Consider the following 23,798-nt stretch of genomic DNA (forward strand, 5'->3'; position numbering starts at 1 on the left):
AAGCCCTCATTGTGTGAAGACTGAAGAGTGAAAAGACCAGCGACTCTACCTGCGCGACTCCACCGAGCAAGGACACCGACAAGGCACTTGAGTATTATTTTCTTGTTGTTTACTCTCTCTTCTACACAACTTTTCTTCTTATCTTTCTATTTGTGACCTCTCTTTCACTATGTGTTTTCAAATCCCTACCATTACTAACACGCGTAAATCAAATGTCACACGTAGGAGAAAGCACAATCCTAGCAACCTGCGTACCTTTACGGTGTCTTCTAGTACTTTATTCTCTTTACCCATCGGTCTCTGGAATTGCCAGTCCGCTGTAAACAAAGCTGATTTCATTACATCTATTTCTAGTAATTCAGGTCTCAGCCTATTGGCCCTGACTGAGACCTAGATTAGACCAGAGGACACTGCCACACCTGTTGCCCTCTCCACTAAATTCACTTTCTCACACACCCCTCGCCTGACCGGAAGGGATGGAGGTACTGGTCTTCTCATCTCAAACGATTGGAAATTTTATCCTTTACCTGTGTGACACAGCTCATTTGAATCGCATTCAATCACCATCACTAGGCCTATTAAAATCCATTTGGTAGTTGTCTATCGTCCACCAGGTCAACTTGGCAGTTTCTTGGAGGAGTTGGATGTGCTACTCTCATCCTTCCCTGAGGATGGTACTCCTCTTGTAGTTCTTGGAGACTTCAACATCCACCTAGAAAAACCTCAACCTCATGCATCAATTTCCACACTCTGCTTGCCTCATTCGGCCTCAAACGAGTATCTACTGCGGCTACTCACAAATAAGGTAACCAATTAGACCTTATTTACACATGCTACTGCTCAACTGACCATACACTGGTCACTCCACTGCACACCTCAGATCACTTCCTCCTCACTCTTAACCCCAACCTGCCTCAGAACACAACATACACTCCTCCACAGGTCATCTTTCGACAAAACCTACGCTCACTCACACCCTCTCGCCTATCCTCTTTGGTCTCATCCACACTTCCTGCACCTGATCAGCTCTCAACACTAGATACTAACAGTGCAACTGATACTCTTTTCTCCACTTTAACATCCTGCTTGGACAACTTCTGCCCTCTTTCCTCCAGGCCAGCCCGCGGCACGCCCTCTGCCCCCTGGTTATCTGATGTTCTCCGCGAACATCGTTCTAAACTCAGGGGTGCAGAGAGGAAGTGGCGCAAAACAAAAGATCCTACTGACCTTGGTCTTTATCAATCCCTCCTCTCTAGTGCTATCTCTAGTGCTAAAATGACTTATCACAACAAAATTAACAATTCTTCTGACTCTCGCATGATTTTCAAAACATTCTCATGTCTTTACAACCCTCCTCCTCCTTCATAAACCCTAACAGCTGACGTAAATAAATTCTTCATAAATAAAATAACCACCATCAGCGGCCAATTTACCAAACCGCAAACTGACACACACATCTTACCAGCTAACACACACATTCTACCCTCCTTCTCTGCTTTCAGAGGCAGAAGTCTCCAAACTCCTCCTTTCCAATTGCCCTACTACCTGTCCGCTTGATCCTATTCCCACTAATCTACTTCAAGACATTTCTTCCTCAGTTGTGCCCACACTCATGCACATCATAAACACCTCTCTTCACACTGGTACTTTTCCCACAGCATTTAAGCAGGCTCGGGTAAGCAGATCCTCCTGTCAATTGTAAAGACGAAGGGTATCTCGGGAACCCCACTACAATGGTTCAAGTCTTACATCTCAGGTAGGTCCTTCAGGGTGTCGTGGAGGGGTGTGGTGTCTAAGACCCAACATCTAGCTACTGGGGTGCCTCAGGGCTCAGTGCTTGGACCACTTCTCTTCTCCATCAACATGACATCACTAGGATCTGTGATTCAGAAACATGGCTTTTCCTATCACTGCTACGCTGATGACACACAACTCTACCTCTCATTCCAGCCTGATGATCCGACGGTTGCTTCTTGCATCTCAGCCTGCCTACAGTAACAGACATTTCTGGCTGGATGAAGGACGAGTTGCTTGTGGTCCCAGCCAACCCAACACTACACCACAACTTCTCCATTCAGCTAGGTTCGTCATCCATAACTCCAACAAAGTCAGCCAGGAACCTTGGAGTTGTGATTGATGATCAATTCAACTTCACAGACCACAATGCTAGAACTGCCCAGTCCTGCAGATTTGCCTTATACAACATTAGGAGGATCTGGCCCTTCCTATCAGAGAATGCTACACAGCTCCTTGTCCAATCACTTGTTATATCCAGACTGGACTATTGTAATGCTCTCCTAGCAGGTCTTCCAGCTTGCACTGTCAAACCTCTGTAACTGATCCAAAATGCTGCAGCTAGAGTGGTCTTTAATGATCTTAAGAGAGCACGTCACTCCTCTCCTCACAAAATTGCACTGGTTGCCAGTTTCCGCTCGCATCAAATTCAAGTCACTGACTTTTGCCTACAGAACAATCACTGGCTCTGCTCTCCTACCTAAACACATTACTTCAGACTTACATGCCATCCAGAAACTTGCACTCTGCAAGTGAACGCCGTCTTGTGGTGCCATCTCAAAGAGGCACAAAACCTCTTTCTCTGACCTTTTTCTGGTCTGTTCCCTGCTGGTGGAGTGACCTGCCCAACTCAACCAGAGCTGCTGAGTCGTGGCCATTTTCAAGACACGGCTGAAGACGCATCTTTTTCGGCAACACTTGATCCATTAATACTAACACTTTTATCTTCTATATCTATTATCTTTATATATATAATAAATATATATATACAGGTGCTGGTCATAAAATTAGAATATCATCAAAAAGTTGATTTATTTCAAGAATTCAACTTAACAGGTGAAACTAATATATTATATAGACTCATTACATGCAAAGTGAGATATTTCAAGCCTTTATTTGTTATAATTCTGATGATTATGGCTTGCAGCTTATGAAACCCACGAAATCAAAATCCCAGAAAATTAGAATATTACATGAAATCACACAGTAATTACACAGTGATACCATGGTCATTGAACCAGGTTTTTGTTATTTTGGCAGTGTGGGCCGGTGCAAATCCTGCTGGAAAAGTCAGCATCTCCATAAAGCTTGTCTGCTTAAGGAAGCATGAAGTGCTCTGGAAATGTCCTGGTAGACGGCTGCGTTGAGTGGACAGCACAGTGGACCAACACCAGCCGATGACATGGCTCCCCAAACCAACACAGACTGTGGAAACTTCACACTGGACTTCAAGCATCTTGGATTGTGTGCCTCTCCATTTTTCCTCCAGACTCTGGGACCTTGGTTTCCAAATGAGATGCAAAATTTGCTCTCATCAGAAAAGAGGACTTTGGTCCACTGTGCTTTATTAAATCCAGAGTCAACGCAGCCGTCTACCAGGACATTTTCAGAGCACTTCATGCTTCCTTCATTTTCCAGCAGGATTTGCACCTGCCCACACTGCCAAAAGAACCAAAACCTGGTTCAATGACCATGGTATCACTGTGTAATTACTGTGTGATTTCATGTAATATTCTAATTTTCTGGGATTTTGATTTCGTGGGTTTCATAAGCTGTAAGCCATAATCATCAAAATTATAACAAATAAAGGCTTGAAATATCTCACTTTTCATGTAATGAGTCTATATAATATATTAGTTTCACCTGTTAAGTTGAATTCTTGAAATAAATCAACTTTTTGATGATATTCTAATTTTATGACCAGCACCTGTATATTAAAAAAGTACACATACTGTGTTAGATTAAACTGGGAAGGGTCATAGCACTTGCATATTGTTATTAATATTAATATTAACATTCTATTGTTCTCATTTGTAAGTCGCTTTGGATAAATGCGTATGCTAAATGAATAAATGTAAATGTAAACCGCAATCAATACTGGTATCAATGATACTGGCCTTCTTCATTCATAGTGCTTAGTAAAAAGATGCCATTAAACAAATATTTAAAATATACTGTCTTTATGTTGTTTCTACATTCTCTTGGAGATTTATTGTGAAAGTATGACAAGCTAAACAGAAACATTATTTTAATCGATCAACAATTTAATCGATTGACAGCACTAGTTTTGATGTAAAGGCTTCTGCTTAGATGATTAAAATAGTTTAAGACTAAGTTGTTCCCAACTTCAGCTGTTTCTATACATTTGTAACTACATTTTTAAAAGATTTAGTTGGACAGAATCAGGAAAAATAACTAACAAGTAGGAAAACCTAATATAATAAATCATAAAATAATATATTACCAAATAACACTGAGTAAAACAAGTCTCAAACGAACAAGGGAAAAGTTCAGTGGAACTATAGCACTCATAACTGAGTGGAGAATTAGTGAAATGAGCCATGGGAGATGGAAAATCAGTCCCTGGATACCAAAAGAAACTGTTATTGTTTTTAGATCAGTGAGGTGTTTAAAGCGGGAGGGGTAAGACTCTCTCTTCCTCTTCCTCTCTTGAGAAATTGGTGGTATATTGCACAGGTGGCAGTAGTTAACAGCAGGGGTGAGCTGATCTGTTTTTACACACTCTCTGTGTTTGTCTTTCTGCCTTTCACTCCGTCTACAATCGCTAGTGATGCAACAAGCTAAAACATTTCCACTCTAATCATTGAGCTTTTTACTGAAATGCATGGTGGGGATTGGAAACCCTTAAGAACATTGTTCAATGTGAAATTTATATAGTTGCTGTCAGTTGCTTGTTATACAGCATGCCATCATCAAGTAACAAGAGAAAATAAATAAAAACTACTATTTCGGACAGCTGTGTAGGCGATTGGCTTTCAAGCAGGTGTTATGGTGATGATTTGCACAGACAGGAGAACACTGGTCACTCTGTCCGTTAGAAAAAAAAACAGTGGCACTAAACACAGCGGCAGGAGTGGTAAAACTATTAGGTCAGTGTGTTTGAGAGGGGTAAAGCAGGACTAACGTTATTCTAACAGCTCTCGGGTCATTAGCACTCTGCAGGGAAACCAGCAGGAGAGCGTTTCACAAGACCAACCTCAGCACAGACACCTGAACTCGTATTCAGTAAGATACAGAGATGACAATCTGACCAGTGGCCCATGGATCTCTGTGTGAGAACAGGTCAGGTTTTGGTGAAAGTGAACAGAGATTCCATTTGAATGTCTCATCTGGAAAAGACAGATACGCACAGATGTACATCCATCATTCTGAGGTTTGAGCCATATAGCTGGGCCTATGTGGGTTTAAATGCAGGTAAAGACAGCAAAAAGAGAAAAATAAAATTATAGAAGTGCTAAAATAAATATCTAATGATAGCAAATCACAGTTTTAAAGGTATATGTTTTAAAAATGAAATGTTAAAAAAAACAAACCAAAAAAACATGCCTGCTCCAAATAAACAGAATACAATAAAAATAAAAATGCTTTATTCAAGGTCTTCTTAAGCTGCAGGACACCTTTATTTGGCTGAAATTTAAGTACTTATTTACTAAAAAATATGTAACAAATCATCTGCCAAATATCTAAAATCTTATTAGGAGCCATTTTCAGTAAAATAAATGAAATAAAATAAAAAATAAATGAAAATAAAAATCATAAAAAAATTTTTTTTCAAACTACCAATTCAAATAAAGTTAAATTCAAAAATGAAATGAAATAAAGCTTTGAAAAATCATATTAGGAGCCACTTTCAATAAAATAAAATACAGCATACAGGTTTCTAACGACATGAGGGTCAGTAAATGGTGACAGAATTGTCATTTTTGGCTGAACTATTCATTTAATGATTAAATGTTACAGACCATTACCCTTCATGAAGAAGTCATTGATATTAAATGTTGTAATGCTGCTCATTTAGTCTGCATTCCTACCAGACGCATGTTAAATAAACACTACAGGTTAAAGTCTATTCCAGAACATTGCTCCTGCAGCATCTGGACTGCTCAGTCGGATATGTTTCAGTCATTTAAGGGAGCCCAAAATGAGCTCCAGCACAATGGTGCCTGTCTCCTGAACCGCAAGCGCTCAGACAGAAAGTTTCCCTGACATTGACCATTCTCCTCACATCCTGCACATATGCGTGTTTTCATCCGTCACGCCTGGGCTCTGCCACCAACATCTGCAGTCCTGCGGGAGCTGCAAACACAATATAAACCTTTTTGGAACACAGATCCCTGGAGACGGGCTACACTTTTGTCCATCAGACCCAGTTTCCTGAGGAGAAATCTTGAGCCCAGCCACTGAAACCCAATCTGAGTGCGGACGAAGAACAGAGAGCCTCCACCTTCCTCCCCATGAGACTCTTGCTCTTAACCTTTTGAGAACGAGGAAGGAAAACAGCCTATGGTGCATCAGAATAGGATAATTCTTCATTTGGGGGGGTAATTTTGACAATACTTGAAAGTCTTGAACAATTTAACTTTTTCAAACAATGCTTTATTCATGTCATTTATCACACTATCAAATAAAGGTCAAAGGTTATGGGCATGATCAAAAAAGAAAAGAAAACTAATAATATAATTTTTAAAAACATGAAATAATACAAGAAAACTTCACCTAAAAGAAAATAGGAAAACTTCACCTAATTTGAAATTTCCCTATATGATGACACTTATAGATACAATACAAGCACAAAATTCAACTTATTTAAAGGGGGGGTGAAATGCTCATTTTCACTCAATCTCCTGTTAATCTTGAGTACCTATAGAGTAATATTGCATCCTTCATATCTCCAAAAAGTCTTTTGTTTTATTACATTTTTAACAGAAAGATAGGCTGTACCGAGTCTTTCCGGAAAAAACCGAGCGGCTGGGGGCGGGCCGTGTGGGCGGAGCTTAGCTGTGCTAACGCGCCGAGCTAGTGACAACACACAGAGACATTTGTTCAACAAACAGTTTTACTCACCGTCCGGTTCCAACGCACGACCGCGAACCTTTATCATTGTGACTGCTCGATCCTTAAGCATTAGACGATCTGCAAATCCGTAGATCTGGGCTTTGTTTATAAAACAATCATCGTCGAAATGCAGGGAACAACAGTCTTACACAACTCCGTTTATGCTCAGGAAAACAAACTCCATCCACGGGTTCCTTAACGCTGGGTTCTTTGGGAATCTGTGCAGGGTTGTCTTGCCCTGGCAACCAAAAACACACTTCTTTGGTGACATTGACTTCCCAAAAGCCGGGCAGGGCGCTTTGATGGCGAACTGCTTTCACTCTCTTGCTCTGGTCTACGAGTGCGCGCGCGGCCGCGATCTTACCGGAGAAGTGCCCTTAGGACCCATATAAGGAAATTCCGCCCTATCTTACGTAAGACAGAACCATACTCGAAAAAAACTTTCCGAAACTTGTGACAAACCGGAAGGAGTATTTTTGGAACAAAAATACTCCTTCAAACGTACAACTTAGTTTTTGAAACTTTGTCCATGTTTAGCATGGGAATCCAACTCTTTACCAGTGTAAAAAACTCAGTATGCATGAAATAGCATTTCACCCCCCCTTTAAGCTCACATATACAGTAGTATAACTACTAAAATGGCTTGACATTAACTTTTTTGCTCACCAGCCACTGTCGCTAGCCACTCAGCATTTTCACTGGACAGTTTTGACATCGATACCATGGGGAAAAACTTCCATATCGATATTTTTTATATTATCTCATAATATGGCAGCAGTTATATTAGGCTGCTGTCACTTTAAGACCTGAGACATGGATCCATTATACTGTCACACATGCGTTTTCTTTCTCAGCTGTTTACATTCACTTTAAACATAACTGACTGTGTTTACTTGAATACTCACCAAGACCGGCATTTTTGTGTATATTTGACTGTTTAAGTGCAATAAGCAGCGAAAAAGAAGTCAATTTAGTACTGAGAGGTGGCTTTATCTGCGTGCACTTTGGGTGTGAGCACAAAATCGGTAATGAGTAAAATTATGCACAATACGTGCAATCCCACGCCGAAATTCAAGCCCTGTAACACCAACAATATTAATCCGGAGCAAATTAAACTAATGAGTAAGGAGAGGTGTGGTTGTGTGTCAATTCGCTGTCTGAGAGATGAGAGAGCAAGAAAGTGCAGCTATTGTGTATTTATTCTGCGGAAAATGAGTATTGGAAGCATTTCAGTATCGATAAAAATCGTTATTTTTTAACAACACTACATTGCATTTTGTTTATTATTTCAGAAACTGCAATTGAAAAATGCATATTAACCCGGCAAAGTGGCTAGTAGGAGTAACAGCGTTACATGCCACTGCTGAAATCCACCAGCATTTGGCGGGTTGACGGGTGTTAATGTCAAGACCTGACTACTAAGTATCACTAATGCCAAAGTCATACTAAGTAAAAACCACCGCAGTGTATAGAAATATACAAATATCTAGTGGAGACCACCATTCTAAAGTTAGAAAATGATGTAACAGCTACAAGCAAGATAATATACATCTTACAATCATCTTAAAACAGAGCAGTCAACCAGCTGCGGAACAGAAACTTCACAGATCAAAGCAATCTGGGAAAAAAATATCAAGGAGCCGCACTGATATGATTGGTCAAAATATGTACCAATATACAGCCTTAAAACTCTTTAAATGGCAATCAAGTTACTGAAGGCATCAAAAGAACTCAAACGTCACCAATATTATTATGCAGACAGACTATTGCCAGCCGGCTCATGTTCACATCCAGACTTCGCGTCTTCAGAGTTAGTGGGATGGGAATAGCTCTGTCACACTAGTGAGAATATACAACCTAGTTTAAGTTACTGGTGCTAATACCAGTCTGCCTAGTAATAAGAGCAAGCAATACCACATCTGACTCAGATAAGCCCTGATTATGATGGACATAGGTGCCATTGTTATAGTCAGTGACATGAAATACCCATATAAAACGATAAAATACTCCACATTGCATCAGTACAGTTATATGCACTGTTATATGTATATTGTGTTATATGGTTTCAGAAAAAAAATATGCTAAAAAGGAGCCAAGAATAAAAGAAAATATAGAAAAGTACTAACTTTGGTTGGACTTTATTTTACTGTATGTGCACTTTCAATGTACTTACAGTGTATTTAGGCTACCACAAAAGTACTGAGTAGTGTAAGGTAACTACACGGGTTAAAGGAATAGTTCACTTTTAAAATGAAAATTCTGTCATCATATACTCACCCTCATGTTGTTTCAAACCTGTATGAATTTATTTATTAAGAAAGGAATATATTTAGAAGAATGTCAGTAACCAGACAGTTTTTGTGTTCCATTGACTTCCATAGTAGGAAAAAAAATATACTATGGAAGTCAATGGGACCCAAAAACTTTCTGGTTACTGACATTCTTCTAAATATCTTCCTTTGTGTTCAGCAGAAGAAAGAAATTCATACAGGTTTGAAACAACATGAGGGTGAGTATATGATGACAGAATTTTCATTTTAAAAGTGAACTATTCCTTTAAGTTAAGGTTTAGGGTTAGTACCGGTCATTTCTACAATGAGTGCATAGTATGGTCATACGAAACAGGACTGTAAAATAAAGTGCAACCCTAACTTTAACCATAGCGATTTTTGGTGAACTATAAAATAATAAATATCATTTTGAATGAATGAATGAGATAACTACTTCAAATATATATATATATTAAATTAGCTAGAAAAATAAAATAAACTTAGAAATAATGTAAGCATAAATATATTGTTTTTACACTTACATATAAAAGAAAATCCATAAAATGGTCTTTTAGCTACATTTGAAGAATCATTTGCTCAATGGTAGATTTTTTGCCAAGTCACACTCGCTGAACATCCTTGTAATTGTAATTCTGTATGAATAAAACATTAGAGATGTTTTGACAAATGAAAAGCTCATTGCTTCTCTTGGTTTTCTGGCATTTGTTTTGTTGCTTTGTCATAACCACAGGATCTTATATTACACATTATTGTTGCTTGAGGTAATATATGCTGGTATCTGTGGCATATTTGACCCCTCTCTATGGGTACATGCCCCTTCTGAAGATGGCTCTTGGCAAGCTGACACACTGGATGTGTCGGCTTAAAAACCATATTAATTACCAGCCAGACTCCTGAGTTCTGTTATTCAATACCTTCATCTCTCATCACGAAACAGTCGGCCATACACACACACACACACACACACACCCTGCGGCCAAAAGCCAAACATTTCCATTACTCCATGACCTTTCCTAAAATACCATAATGGAAACCACAGGCTGTTTACATTTGCATACTACACCAAAATAAGTTCAGCCAAGAGCCTTTATCCTAAACACCAAACCTATACCTAGCCACCATGGAAAACTCTACAGTAATTGACAAAACCAAATACAAACTGTGAAGGAGACGTGAATCCGTCCAATATGGGACCGACGCTGTCAAGCAAACAAGTTTCCACCGTGATACCGAGCTACTTTAACCAGGTCTTGGTTATCCTGAGGCCAGGCAGTAAAACGGCGCCATATCCCAGGACAAATACGCAGTTTCATACTGGAACCACAAATCTGTTATTATTCCTCAAGGCCTTCCAAGAGAAATTACAAAAAGGTTCATGTTTAAAGGTAATAATGAACCAGGCCAATACAGCCCTTTGAGGACGAAAAGAAAACAACACCATCATGAATAAAAAGCCAAGAAATAAGTACAGTCACTTTCACACTTGAATCAACAAAATATAATCATCAAAATGAATTAGCTTACTAGCATAAATATAGTTGCATCAATTTGCGTACTTATGCACCATTCTATGCAATTTGACTCCAATGCTGAATGACAAAATAACCATATAAAGTTCATATACTGCATGATTGAGTACATAGTGCATAAGTGCATAGTGTACAATGTGTCATTTGGGACACAACTCATGTCTTCTTAGTCAAGACTGACAAACACTGGTGCATTTTGTATTCTAATATGACAAGTTTCCAGATTCAAGTTATTTTATATATTTTTTTAAAGCGAAAATGTTGTGCAAAATAACAAAAAATTAGGCCTACAGTCAATAAACACATTCTTTTGTGTTTAAAATCAGAGGTGTAGAAACAATCTGTGAATATAATTATGCAGCAAAATTACCATTTTAGGATTACCACTTACTCGAATATATAAAATACACTCTCATAAAGCATAACATACCATAAAGCAAATCTCGACAGCCTTTTTTTCAACAGCAGATTTTTTATTTCGTGGCAAAATGGAACTATCGCCCAGCTTTTTATATAAAGTTTGATATATAAGAATGTGTAACTTTATCGGCATACATACAGTATAGACATGTAGGCCAATAGAATTCCTCAACTGCTTGATTGCTTATATAGTCGCAAAATATAAACTATATTATTGCTGAACTATAAAATGCTATAAGGCTAGATAACTATTAAGGCATTAAGATAGGTGTGATAGTCCTTTTTTTCCCCCTGTTATGTATATCCGATTGAAACGGCTTCTCGAACAAGAAAAATAGTAGGGCGGGATTTGATTTTTTCCATAGGGAATTGATTGAATCGTTGGATTGTTGTTTGCTATAGCGGTGATCTCATGTGAATGACAGGTCACTTTTGATTCATGGTGACTAAAGTTCTTCCAAGAAGATTGTCCCTATAATAATTGTGTTGCAGTTCGCTTTGAATAAAGCATCTGCTGGATGACTTCACCCCCAATGACACATAGCATCAAGGCAGTAAGACATGTCTTCACTCGTAACGCAGGTCATTAATACAGCGGTGAGGAAGATGCCTGCATGTTTTGATGTTAGAGAAATGGTGGTTGAGCAGAAGGGGTTGCATCTGAATTCTCATGTTTGAAGTGCAAGTAGAGGCGAGCGGTTCAGATAGCTGGGTTGATTTTGGCCTGGTTAAACTCTGGCGGATAGAGCAAAAAAAGCTCTGGGTGTTTACCCGAACCGGGGTGTGTTTGGATTGGATATCCTCATTGCCCTTCACTGCGAGCCACCAGACAACTGGAGTTTCCCCTAGTCGCTTTCCTCGTCCTCTATCATCCAGCAGGAGAGATCTGCCAAGATTTTGTTTCTCTCCAATGAATCGTGGATGTCCAAACAAGTTGGTGTGTTATTCATTATATGCTATCTAAAAGCCGCCACACGCACAAACACAAGTGTAGGACAAGCTGTGGGTCTTGCCCAGTTTCTCCGAGTGCCTCAATGTGTTAGACACGCGCGTGTGGCATTAGCGAGACGCTTGCTCTCCGTGTGGTCTGTAAGACTATATGAGTATGTATCGGACATACGTGCCTGACTCAGTTTCACATGGATCGGCATTCCTTTAGAGAGCTAATGACCGATCAGCGCTTTCATTCAGCTTTTGTTCTGTGAGTATGTACAACTGCTTGAATTACTATAAAGGACTCTTTCATCACATCTGCTATTTATTTATTACTACAGCTGTTACAGAGTTCCTACATAGTGCTGTGGTCAAATTAGGACAGCAGATGTACATAGTTCTTCCCTCGTGATACTAATAACAACAACAACAACAACAACTAATAATAGCTTTTTACATTTCCAAAAGAAAATGTGAGTGGTGGTTGCTATCCAGATTCTAGGATGTTTCTGGTGGTTTCAACGCCAAAAATAATAGCACACCATTACTCAAAAATCCACAAAATTTAAGGTTGGTTGGTGGGCCAATATTACAATGATATACTATTTTGGATAAATTAACAATAGAACAATAAATCTAAAATCAATAACTTAAATGCTACATTGTAATACCACACCACTATTTAACAATCCAAAATAAATAAATAAATACAAATTTGTCTAAATAAATACAAAATAAAACAATAAAATTAAAATTGATAATTTGAATGTGACAATTGGAATTTAGGAATCACAATATAATATACAATATGAAAAGTAGATATTAATTTTGAGATATGCTAAAAATGACATTATTAGTGATATATATTATTACACACATATATTGCATATATATACCTTTGCATATATTGTACAGCCTGTGAATTCTCACAACCATTAATAAAGATCAAATTAAGATGTAGCAGCAAGCTATACTGAAATCAACTCCAGAGACACCCTGATCACTTCCATGAAGCGCACAACACTATAAATATGCAAACACATAGACACAAGCTCCTCCATTACTCTAAAGGCCTCGTGTTGGAAGACGGTGTGGACAGTATCACACTGACTGCTGATTGGACATCTTCATGTCGGGAGTCCCTGTGTCTTCCAGTGTGTCTGTTTCCACTGGCACGCGGGAGGTCAGCATGTATATGTCCGACCTCTTATTTTTAGTGGATGTAAACAGTATGCGTGGCGCTCTTGTCAGTTATCTCAGAGTTTGAGTGAGGCTCTGAAGATGGACGGGTCAATTAGTCGGGTCAAGGTCTCTCCTCAACATTCTTAAAGTGACATCCATACTGCACAGGGTTAAAACTTCACCTCCAACAGTCAGGGCTGATATACTTTTAAAGTGACGTGCAGAATGTCATCTCAAGGAGACTCTAGAATGCAATTCTGTTTGTCTGCAATTGTTTTCAGAAGAATAAAGGGATGTGACACAGGAAAAGAGACTGAATCGGCTACAATGGCTGTGTCTGAAACCAAACGCAAAAGCTGATCTCCTGTCTCTGAATCTTAATCTGATTGGTTTTTAAAGGTATTCTTTATGTTACATGCCACAAAAAAGTAAATTAATTCATAAATGTTCATTGTTTTCAATTTATGAATCCATTTATAATTGGAAATAAGCATAGTAGGCATTACATATTTATTAGTAATATTATTACTCTAAAGTACACTTGAATTAGTTTTAGATCATTTTATGGTGCCTTGGAAGCCTGTCTGAAACCAGTGTCCTTAAAAGGTACCTTCAAACAAAAAAGCAGTATTATTATCATCAATTAACTATTTGAAAAATTATAAACATTGTTGCTAACTGAAATAGGGCTGGGGAAAAGGTGAAACTAAACTAAATTTTAATGACTCCAAAATTAGTTCAAATTAAATAGGAATAGGCCACAAATAAATATTAGGGTACGTTTACACGACAACGATATGCTTAAAATGAAGACGTTTTTTTTTTTTTTTTTGCGTACAGACGACGCCATTGTCAAAATGATCCCCATTCACACGGATCCGTGACAACGACTAAAAACCCTGTATTCTGCTGCCAGGCCATTAGATGGCGATGAAACACTATAGACTGAACATGTAATGTGCATGTGCATGACGTCATTGTCTTCAGATATTAGTGTTTTTGTTGTTTACACGGAGACTGTTTTCAAAAACTTGCACTTTGAAACCTGTTTTCAAAAGTTTGCGTTTTCAGGCACCCAAAACGCCGTTATTATGTAAACGAACGGCCAAAACACATAAAAAGTTTTACGTTTTTAGTTGAAAATGGTGTAGTGTAAACAGCCCTTAGGGTACGTCTACACAACAACGATGTGCTTAAAACGGACAAGTTTTTCCTTTGAATTTTCCATGTACAGACGACACCATCGTCAGAATGATCCCCATTCACATGGATCCGAGAAAACGACTAAAAACCCTGTATTCTGCTGCCAGGCCATTAGATGGCGATGAAACACTCTAGACTGAACATGTAATGTGCATGTGCATGACGTCATTGTTTTCAGATATTAGTGTTTTTGTTGTTTACACGGAGACTGTTTTCAAAAACGTGCACTTTGAAACCCGTTTTCAAAAGTTTGCATTTTCAGGCACCCAAAACGCCGTTATTATGTAAACGAACGGCCAAAACACATAAAAAGTTTTACGTTTTTAGTTGAAAATGGTGTAGTGTAAACAGCCCTTAGGGTACGTCTACACAACAACGATGTGCTTAAAACAGACAAGTTTTTCCTTTGAATTTTCCGTGTACAGACGACACCATCGTCAGAATGATCCCCATTCACACGGATCCGAGAAAACGACTAAAAAACCTGTATTCTGCTGCCTGGCCATTAGATGGCGATGAAACACTCTAGAATGAACATGTAATGTGCATGTGCATGACGTCATTGTCTTCAGATATTAATGTTTTTGTTGTTTACACGGAGACTGTTTTCAAAAACTTGCACTTTGAAACCCGTTTTCAAAAGTTTGCGTTTTCAGGCACCCAAAACGCCGGTATTATGTAAACGAATGGCCAAAACACATAAAAAGTTTTACGTTTTTAGTTGAAAATGGTGTAGTGTAAACAGCCCTTAGGGTACGTCTACACAACAACGATGTGCTTAAAACAGACAAGTTTTTCCTTTGAATTTTCCGTGTACAGACGACACCATCGTCAGAATGATCCCCATTCACACGGATCCGAGAAAACGACTAAAAAACCTGTATTCTGCTGCCTGGCCATTAGATGGTGATGAAACACTATAGACTGAACACGTAGCCTAATACGAATGTGCATGACGTCATCGTCTTCAGAGATTCGCATTTTTGTTGTTTACATGGATACAGTTTTCAAAAACTTTTGAAACCCGTTTTCAAAACTTTGCATTTTTACGTACCCAAAACGCTGTTGTCGTGTGAACGAACGGCCAAAATGCATAAAAAGTTGCACGTTTTTAGTTGAAAACAGTTACTCATCTTTATCTCATTCTAAACATATACAGTATGCATTTCTTTCTTCTGCGAAACATAAAAAGATATTTGAAGATTGTTGGGAACCAAACAACACTGGAGCCCATATATCTTATTTTATGTTATGGGATTTCAAGAACGGGGGTGTAAACAGCCCCCTAGATAGATGGCATACCAGGACTAAAACCTCTCTGCATTAATCATAATGCCATTAGACAGCAATAACACAATACTGTGCTGACAAATTTAACATCTTTAAACTTTAAAAAATACAAAATAAATCTTAAAAACTTAGACCTGAAAACTGAAAAACTTAAGTTAAAAAACAAACTGAAAATGAAATAAAAATAATATTGAATTCTATAATAACCTGCTGTGAAGTAACTTTTACTGAGCCATAAGGCAGTCTTTGGCTTCAGTGTGTGTGTGTGTGTGTGTGTGTGTGTTTGCTAAGAACATTAGCGTTAAGTGTGTGTAGGTGTTGTGTGCTAGGGAGTGCATGATGTGATAGTATGTCTCCTAGAGTCACAGTGGCCACTTATCTCTAACTATCAGCATGTCAGTATGTGTGTGTGCTTGAAAGCAAAGGCCCGCATCCCATCCACACCTCTTATATAAAGTGGTTGATGGCGACTTTCAATGACCAGACATGACATGCGATGGACAAACAAACCTTATGTATATGTGAGTGAGAGAGAGTGAGGGGGGTTGATTAATGGAAAGACTGAGGCTCAGACGTCACACAGGAATCAGGTGTGAGTCTGATAAGTTGACCGCATCCCCTGAAAAGCCCTCTCATTATCCTCTTTAAGTGAGATGGAAGGAAGTGGAGGCAGTTGAAAAAGGTACTTCAAATAAACAGGGAAATCTTTATGTCAGTTTCTTAGCCATGCAAAATTCTGTTCGGAAAGGAGTAGTTATGTCATGACAACTCTCGGAGTGTTTGGAATGGTAATGGATATGACAATGTTGATATATTTGGTCTTGGCAGAATAGATCTGCTGCTGTTGTTATTGCTGTTGTGAGGAAGTAAGACATGTTTCTGCTTCTGCAGCCCATTGACTTCCATTGTATGGAGACAACAAAGTCATGGGATTTTAATATGAATTCAATATTAACCAGTTTTATGATATATTTAACCAACATTTATGCTGCTTTTGTGTACATTCTGAAGCTTGAAAGCATCAGTCCCCAATTACAGTTCAATTTAATATGGAAAAGACCAACTAGTAGAGTATTCAAGATTTTTAATTTTGCGTTCCAAAAAAAAAGAAAGTTATACATGACGATAAATAAATGATGACAGATATTAGGATCCTAGAACAATATAGTGATTGAGAGAGAGAGAGATGAGTATATATAAAGGAAGCTTTTAAAAGTTTTGCTCAACAAGAACAAAAATTAGAGGTAAAAAATACCAATATATACCTCTCAAAATACCTCTACACTGTTCTTTTTATATTGGTTAGATTATTAATTTAGCACAATAACATTGATATGAATTGCATATTCATATTCAAATGTATCCATGCGGAGAGAAATTCTTTCTCCAGACCATATGAGTTCCACCACCTGAATAAACATACTAAAACAACAGGTGAAAAGGCGCCCTTTAAAAGTCCTGCTGGTTGCCAGCTGAACGATTACTCTCACCCTTAAGAAAGTAAAATCACAAATCAAATCTCTTTAAAATACCAACATCATCTACACTACTGATATGGGATTTCAACAAACATTTCTCATCAAAGTCCAAATGGCCTGAGCTTTGTCATCCACATTCAAAGTTCTGTTAACATTAGTTAATGCACTCTGAACTAACATCATTATACAATGAGCAATTTTTTTTATTTTTTATTAACTAACATTAACAAATGCTAATAAATGCTATCCTGGTTAATTCATTAACTAATGTTAACAAATTAGACTTTATTGTAAAGTGTTACCAATTCTTTTAAGGAATGACCTCTGAGCAAAAAAAAAGTACACTCTAAGATAAACAGAACAATGGGGCAGGACTTCCAAAGTTTTTCTCCATTTCAGTCTCACTGTCCTTCACAACTTGGCTTTAACAATAGGAAAAAGGCAATACACTATTGGCATGTCACAATGGCCATTTTCCTGCCATCCTATCGTCTACTCAGCCAATGACACAAAACGTTAGACGGTATGTTTGAAGGATCACGCTCCACTGAACCACACAAGTTCCATTTCGACGTGATATTCTCAGAGCGCTGTGACATATGACACCACGAGAAAGAAAAAAAGCGATGATGATTGTGCTGACTAATCGTTTTTCGCATCTTAGCATAACCATGAAGGGCAGACAAACTGTTTAATGTCGTTCATCTGTGAAGTATTTGGCACAGACGAGGACTGGAAAGTCTCTTCAATGCCCGTGACTGTATCCTTCATGCTTTCTGGAGTATGAAATGACACTATAGCCTCTGTTGGAATAAAGCAAAAGCTGGATGGGTTTGATAACCTTTAACTATGGGCATCACGGATCAGAACTTTGCTCACATTCCGTGTTTTTGACCTTCTGAATGTCCATTATATGGCCTTTAAATTTCTTTACAATAAGATTTCATTTGTTAACATTAAACACATTAACAAACTAATAATGAACAACACTTCTACAAAATGTATTCATCTTAGCTATGTTCATCGCAACACTTACTCATACATAAGAACAAAAGTATCTGTTAACATTAGCTAATGCACTGTGAACTTGCATAAACATGAACATTCTTATTAAGTAAGATTATACAGACCTATGCATAAGTTTAGACACCCATGCTAAAGTTGACTAAAAAGAGGAATAAAAAATCATCTTTTGGAAATTGAACTTAATGCCTTAATTTAAAAAATTTGGAAAAATCCAACCTTTAAGGACACCAATTTTCTTTGTGAATGAATAATGTATCATAAATAAATAAATGTTCTTCCTTAAAATACAGGGTGCATAAGTTTGGACACCCCTATGTTAAATTCCCATAGAGGCAGGCAGATTTTTATTTTTAAAGGCCAGTTACTTCATGGATCCAGGATACTATGCATCCTGATAAAGTTCCCTTGGCCTTTGGAATTAAAATAGCCCCACATCATCACATAGCCTTCACCATACCTAGAGATTGGCATGTAGCACTTTCCATAAGATCATCTCTCAATGCAAATCAAACTAGCTATTAGGCTAACTGAAATAAAACCATGCCAATCTCATAGTCATAGTTAATGCATTCAATTTCTACCAAATTTCCTTTGGTCTGCATTGCTCGATTGGAAGAGTTGGGCTGCGTCCGAAATCGCATACTCTCTTGAGTAGGTACTTATTTTGAATAAGTAATTACTTCACAACTGCTTAAAAAGTATGTTCTATATAGTATGAACGTGTGTAGTATGAATATAATCTGGACGTACTACATGGCCATGTTGTCATTATCATGTGACCTACCAGCGTCAGTTCACTGTCATTCACAAATCCTCTCATGTGGCCTCATTGGGATAGTAAAGTGTCCAGTTTATGCACACTTCAGAATTTCGCAGGAAGTAGTGGGTCACCCGGGTACTTTTTGCCTATTCTTTTATGAGTTCTGTGAATTCGGATATACTTATTTTGTCACATACTGTTTTTCGCCTACTACATAGTAGGGAAGTATGCGATTTCGGATGCAGTCTTGCGTTTTGGCTTCAATCCCAGAATGCACTATGCACAGACTGTCAATGAGGACATGTTCATTTTGAACAACCTAATATTGTAGGTCAAATCCAAGACTAAAAGGAGTTTTTGATGGAGATGTTCCAGGAAAAATGAAGGTTAATGCAGAACTAAAATAACATACGTCTGGACAAGCTTTCCTGTTATGCTAATGTCGCTCTTTTAGTTAGAATAGCCACTCCTGATTATATTAAACAGAACATGTTGGTTATACAGCACGGTTAGACCTTTAATCACGGCTGACACGCTGGACGGGTTTCTAGACCTGATTAGTGCTCGCAGGTTTTTTGACTCATCCTTCAGAATAGGTTATTTTGGTCATTTGCACGATGGTCTGGATCCCTCACGGCTCAGGTGCTGAAGAGCCGAGCACTGATGACCATCTGCAGGGACTTCAAACAAACTTGCCATCTGCTTCAGATTACAGCAACCAATGCGGCCCACCAATAAACCAGCCAGTGAGAGAGGTGGCATGAGTACAGGTCTCATCAATCACTTTCACTTCTTCTCACAATCTAACCAGACTCCCAAAAACTTTCTCCCACCTGTGTTGTGGCCGCAGCTGCTATCAAAAACGCAAGTTTACTTCCTTTATAAACTTATATTTGACTTGTTGGCACCATGTGTGGAATAAATGCCATACTAGTTGAATGAGCTATTGTTTTAAACGTACGGAAAAAGCAAAAAGTACTATATCTATCAGTCTGCTCAGGCTCATATTTGTCCTAGTGAAGGTTCTCTCAACACTCACTCAACAAATGGTAGTTGTTATGGTGCCATTTCAGGTGCATTAATGAAATGAAAACATCTGCTCACTCTCAGACGTTAATTAGTGGTGATAAATCACTGGTTAGAGAGTTCCTCTGAGATGAGATGTCTCATTCTAACAAATCCACAGTCGTCAGAGTCACTGGTTACGGACTATGACATTGGAGGGTTAGTTAATGAGGCCACTAAGTTAATCAACATTACCTAATGTGAAGTCCACAAGGTCGTAGTGTGTCTCATTTGTCAATTTTATCATTAACAAGAGTACTCACATTAGACGACAGCACTACCCAACTGTCTATGACTGTTTTACAGTTTTTACATTGGACTAAATATACTTCAAGGGCCAGGAAAATACATTTCTAATCTTAAAATCTATTTTATGTCAATTCAAATGTATAAATAATAAATGTAAAGCATGCATTTTGGACAATATAAATGGATCTACCTAATACTTTTATTCATCAAGGAATTTAATTGATCAAAAATAATTCTGATAATACATTTCTGAAGGATCATGTGACACTGAAGACTGGAGTGATTATGCTCAAAAAGTAAATAAATTTATATTAAAATTAGGGCTGTCAAAAGATTAATCGCGATTAATCGCATCCAAAATAAAAGTTTGTGTTTACATAATATATGTGTATGTACTGTGTATAATTAAATTTGAATATATAAATACACACACATGCTTGTATATATTTAAGAAAAATGTGTAATTTATATATAAAAAAATTATATTTATATATAATGTAAATTATATATAAATATATACAGTATATGTATGCAAATATTTCTTAAATATATACATGCATGTGTGTGTATTTATATATACAAAATAATTATACACATTACACACACATATATTATGTAAACACAAACTTTTATTTTGGATGCGATTAATCGCGGTTAATCTTTTGACAGCCCTAATTAAAATATAAAATGCAGCCTTGGTCAAGACAACAGACATAAAATGTAGATCACAAATATACAGTACCAGTCAAAAGAAGCATAACTATTTTGAATTTTTCTGAAAGAAGTCTCTTATGCTCAACAAGCCTGCATTTATTTGATCAAAAATACAGGAAAAAAAACTGTAATACTGTGAAATATTAATACAATTTAAAATAAATGTTTTCATTTTAATATACTTTAAAATATTATTTATTTCTGTGATGCAAAGCTGAATTTTCAGCATCATTACTCCAGTCTGCAGTGTCACATGATCCTTCAGAAATCATTCTAATATGCTGATTTATTATCAATGCTGGAAACAGTTGTACAACATTTATTCAAAATAACAATATATATCTTTATCACTTTTTATCAAATTAACACATTATTACTGCATACAATTTTTAATTTCTTTCAAAATTACTGACCCCAAACTTTTGAACGGTAGTGTATATCGTTAAAAAGATTTCTATTTTAAATAAATGCTTTTCTTTTCTTTTCTTATTCATAGAATCCTGGAAAAAACATCCTGGCTTGATGAGCATAAGAGACCTCTTTCAAAGAAGAAAGAAAGAAAGAAAGAAAGAAAGAAAGAAAGAAAGAAAGAAAGAAAGAAAGAAAGAAAGAAAGAAAGAAAGAAAGAAAGAAAGAAAGAAAGAAAGAAAGAAAGAAAGAAAGAAAGAAAGAAAGAAAGAAAGAAAGAAAGAAAGAAAGAAAGAAAGAAAGAAAGAAAGAAAGAAAATATAAGTAACTGAAACTTATAAAAAACCATTCTGCTAGGTGGAAAAAAGAGCCATGAAAAGCATTAAAACTCATGGACAAAAAAAAAAAAAATACATGTGGGTAAATTGAATAACTCACTATAAATATAACTGGATAATCTAATACAAAAACCTCATAGTCTGCATCAAAGCTACAGGACTTTGTCCAGCTCTTTCTCGTGTTGCCTGCCAGTAGGTAGCGTTTACCTGATTAAACAGTGCATGCTGAGTGTTTCTTTTGGCATTGTTAGCTCTCGTTTACTCAGCTGGGGTTATTCTCTTATGTAACATTCATGCAAATTCCAGCACGCAGTGGATTTAAAGTAATTAGTATTTTTACATGGGCTTTATTCCAGGCTTTTCACAGCAAAACAGAACAGACTTTTGTTTCTAAGTGATTAAAAAAAAAAAAAAGATTAAAATAAATTGGCCCACTTCTCATTATTTGTTTACAACAATGCATACAGACACACAGACACACACACACACACACACACACACAAACAAAGTTAAAGAGCTACTTAATATCCATGCCTTTCTATATCTTAGCTCAGTCAATCAAAAACTTTGATAAGACTTTGAAGAGACTCAAAACTAGTATTTGCAATGTGCATTAGCTGTGGAGTTGTGATTAAAATGCTAGCAAAATTGACATGTTTTATGGACAGAATGGGCTGGCTTCCTGGACTCAACGGGTAGCCTGGGGATTGGAACTTGAAATAATTGCAGAGATAAAACGCCTGGACAAAAAGTCTTGACCTTATCAGCTGACTTAAAGTACATTCAGCGTTCAGCCTGCCGTGTGCTGTCTGATTTCATTATATTGACAAAATATGAATGCAACTATTCATGCCTGCCACATGCGCAAGTCAGACCAAATAAATCACCAAACATAATCAGTAAATCAGAGCCTCAGAGTAAAAAATTAAAAAAAAATAAAAAATCATGAGATAAAGATTAAAATAAGAAATAATGTTACATTGTGAGACAATGCAAACTGTGAGAAACAGTCTCAATTGTTAATTATAAAGTCAAAATGTTTATAAAAAGAGATGAAAATTGTGAGAAATAAAATAAAAACTATTTAAATAAAACCGTTCCTAGTTTTACAGCCAAACTAGGAAGCATTACCAATATTTTATCATATTTACACATCATATTAGTCATGTATATCAAAAAGACCACCAACATTTCACATGCATTAGGCTTAGGCAATACTACAACTTACACTAAAATGCACAACAATGTTGATTTTTTTCAGGACAATCCCCTTTTTTCCCCAAGGTGATAGCCACACTAAGGAGCTTTAGTAAACAATGCCTGCATCATTAGTTGTCATATGAGGGCTGTATATCAATCAAAGCATAACAATTCCTCAAAGGAAGAGATTTACCTTCATTTCACGTCATGTCAGATTAGATCTTCAGCACCATTGTTGTCCACATGTTCAAATCCAAAGTCATCACCCTATTCAGGTGTCAGGTGTGAGGTTTGTAAGCAACCAAGCAAGGGCTTGAAAATGGTCAACTCTGCAGAATTCCAGAAACAAAAAAGGTTCCAAGATTAAAATGACTACCATTTTAAATGTGCAAATTAATTAATCAGAACATTCAAAGTGCAAGATGGAAGCTACTCAACTCCATTCCCATACTCATAACTTTCCCATAGGGGAGCTATATCAAAATAAAAGTCTTTACATCAGATAAATGTAAAATAAAAGGCTACCATAGTCTCATAATTGTCTTACCAGGATTCAGGGAAAGCGTTGACGTGGTCAGTACTTCTGCATCTCTTTTGTTAGTCAGGATCTTGTTGTCAGCTACTGTAACCTGCCATTATCCGTGGATATAAGGAGATGGTGAAGAAGATTGCATGAAGAAAAGAAGTAAGGGATATTGCAAAAAACATAATCTGACACCAGTTCTGCGGTGTTCTTCAGAAACATGCTACCAGTCAATGTGCTTTTAATTCCTGTGCAGGGGTGAATCTGATCTCTGTCTTGGCCTTTAGTGAATGGGGGAGAGTGAAGAGTATATCAGTGA

General features: G+C 37.3%; 1 protein-coding gene across 1 annotated transcript in view; it reads right to left on the reverse strand.

Annotated features, from left to right (window-relative positions):
- The window catches only part of sema3ab (sema domain, immunoglobulin domain (Ig), short basic domain, secreted, (semaphorin) 3Ab), a 102,942-nt gene extending 79,357 nt beyond the window's left edge, over positions 1-23,585 (reverse strand). The window contains exons 1-2 of the mRNA XM_079874281.1: positions 23,504-23,585; positions 23,150-23,285 (exon numbers count right to left, since the gene is read on the reverse strand). Coding sequence (XP_079730407.1) covers positions 23,150-23,155 — 6 coding nt within the window. The 5' untranslated portion in view covers positions 23,156-23,285; positions 23,504-23,585. The remainder of the gene's footprint in view (positions 1-23,149; positions 23,286-23,503) is intronic.
- Positions 23,586-23,798: the final 213 nt, after the last annotated feature.

This window comes from Squalius cephalus (genome assembly GCF_949319135.1).
Source record: "Squalius cephalus genome assembly, chromosome: 6".
In the NCBI taxonomy this organism is placed as follows: Eukaryota; Metazoa; Chordata; class Actinopteri; order Cypriniformes; family Leuciscidae; genus Squalius; species Squalius cephalus.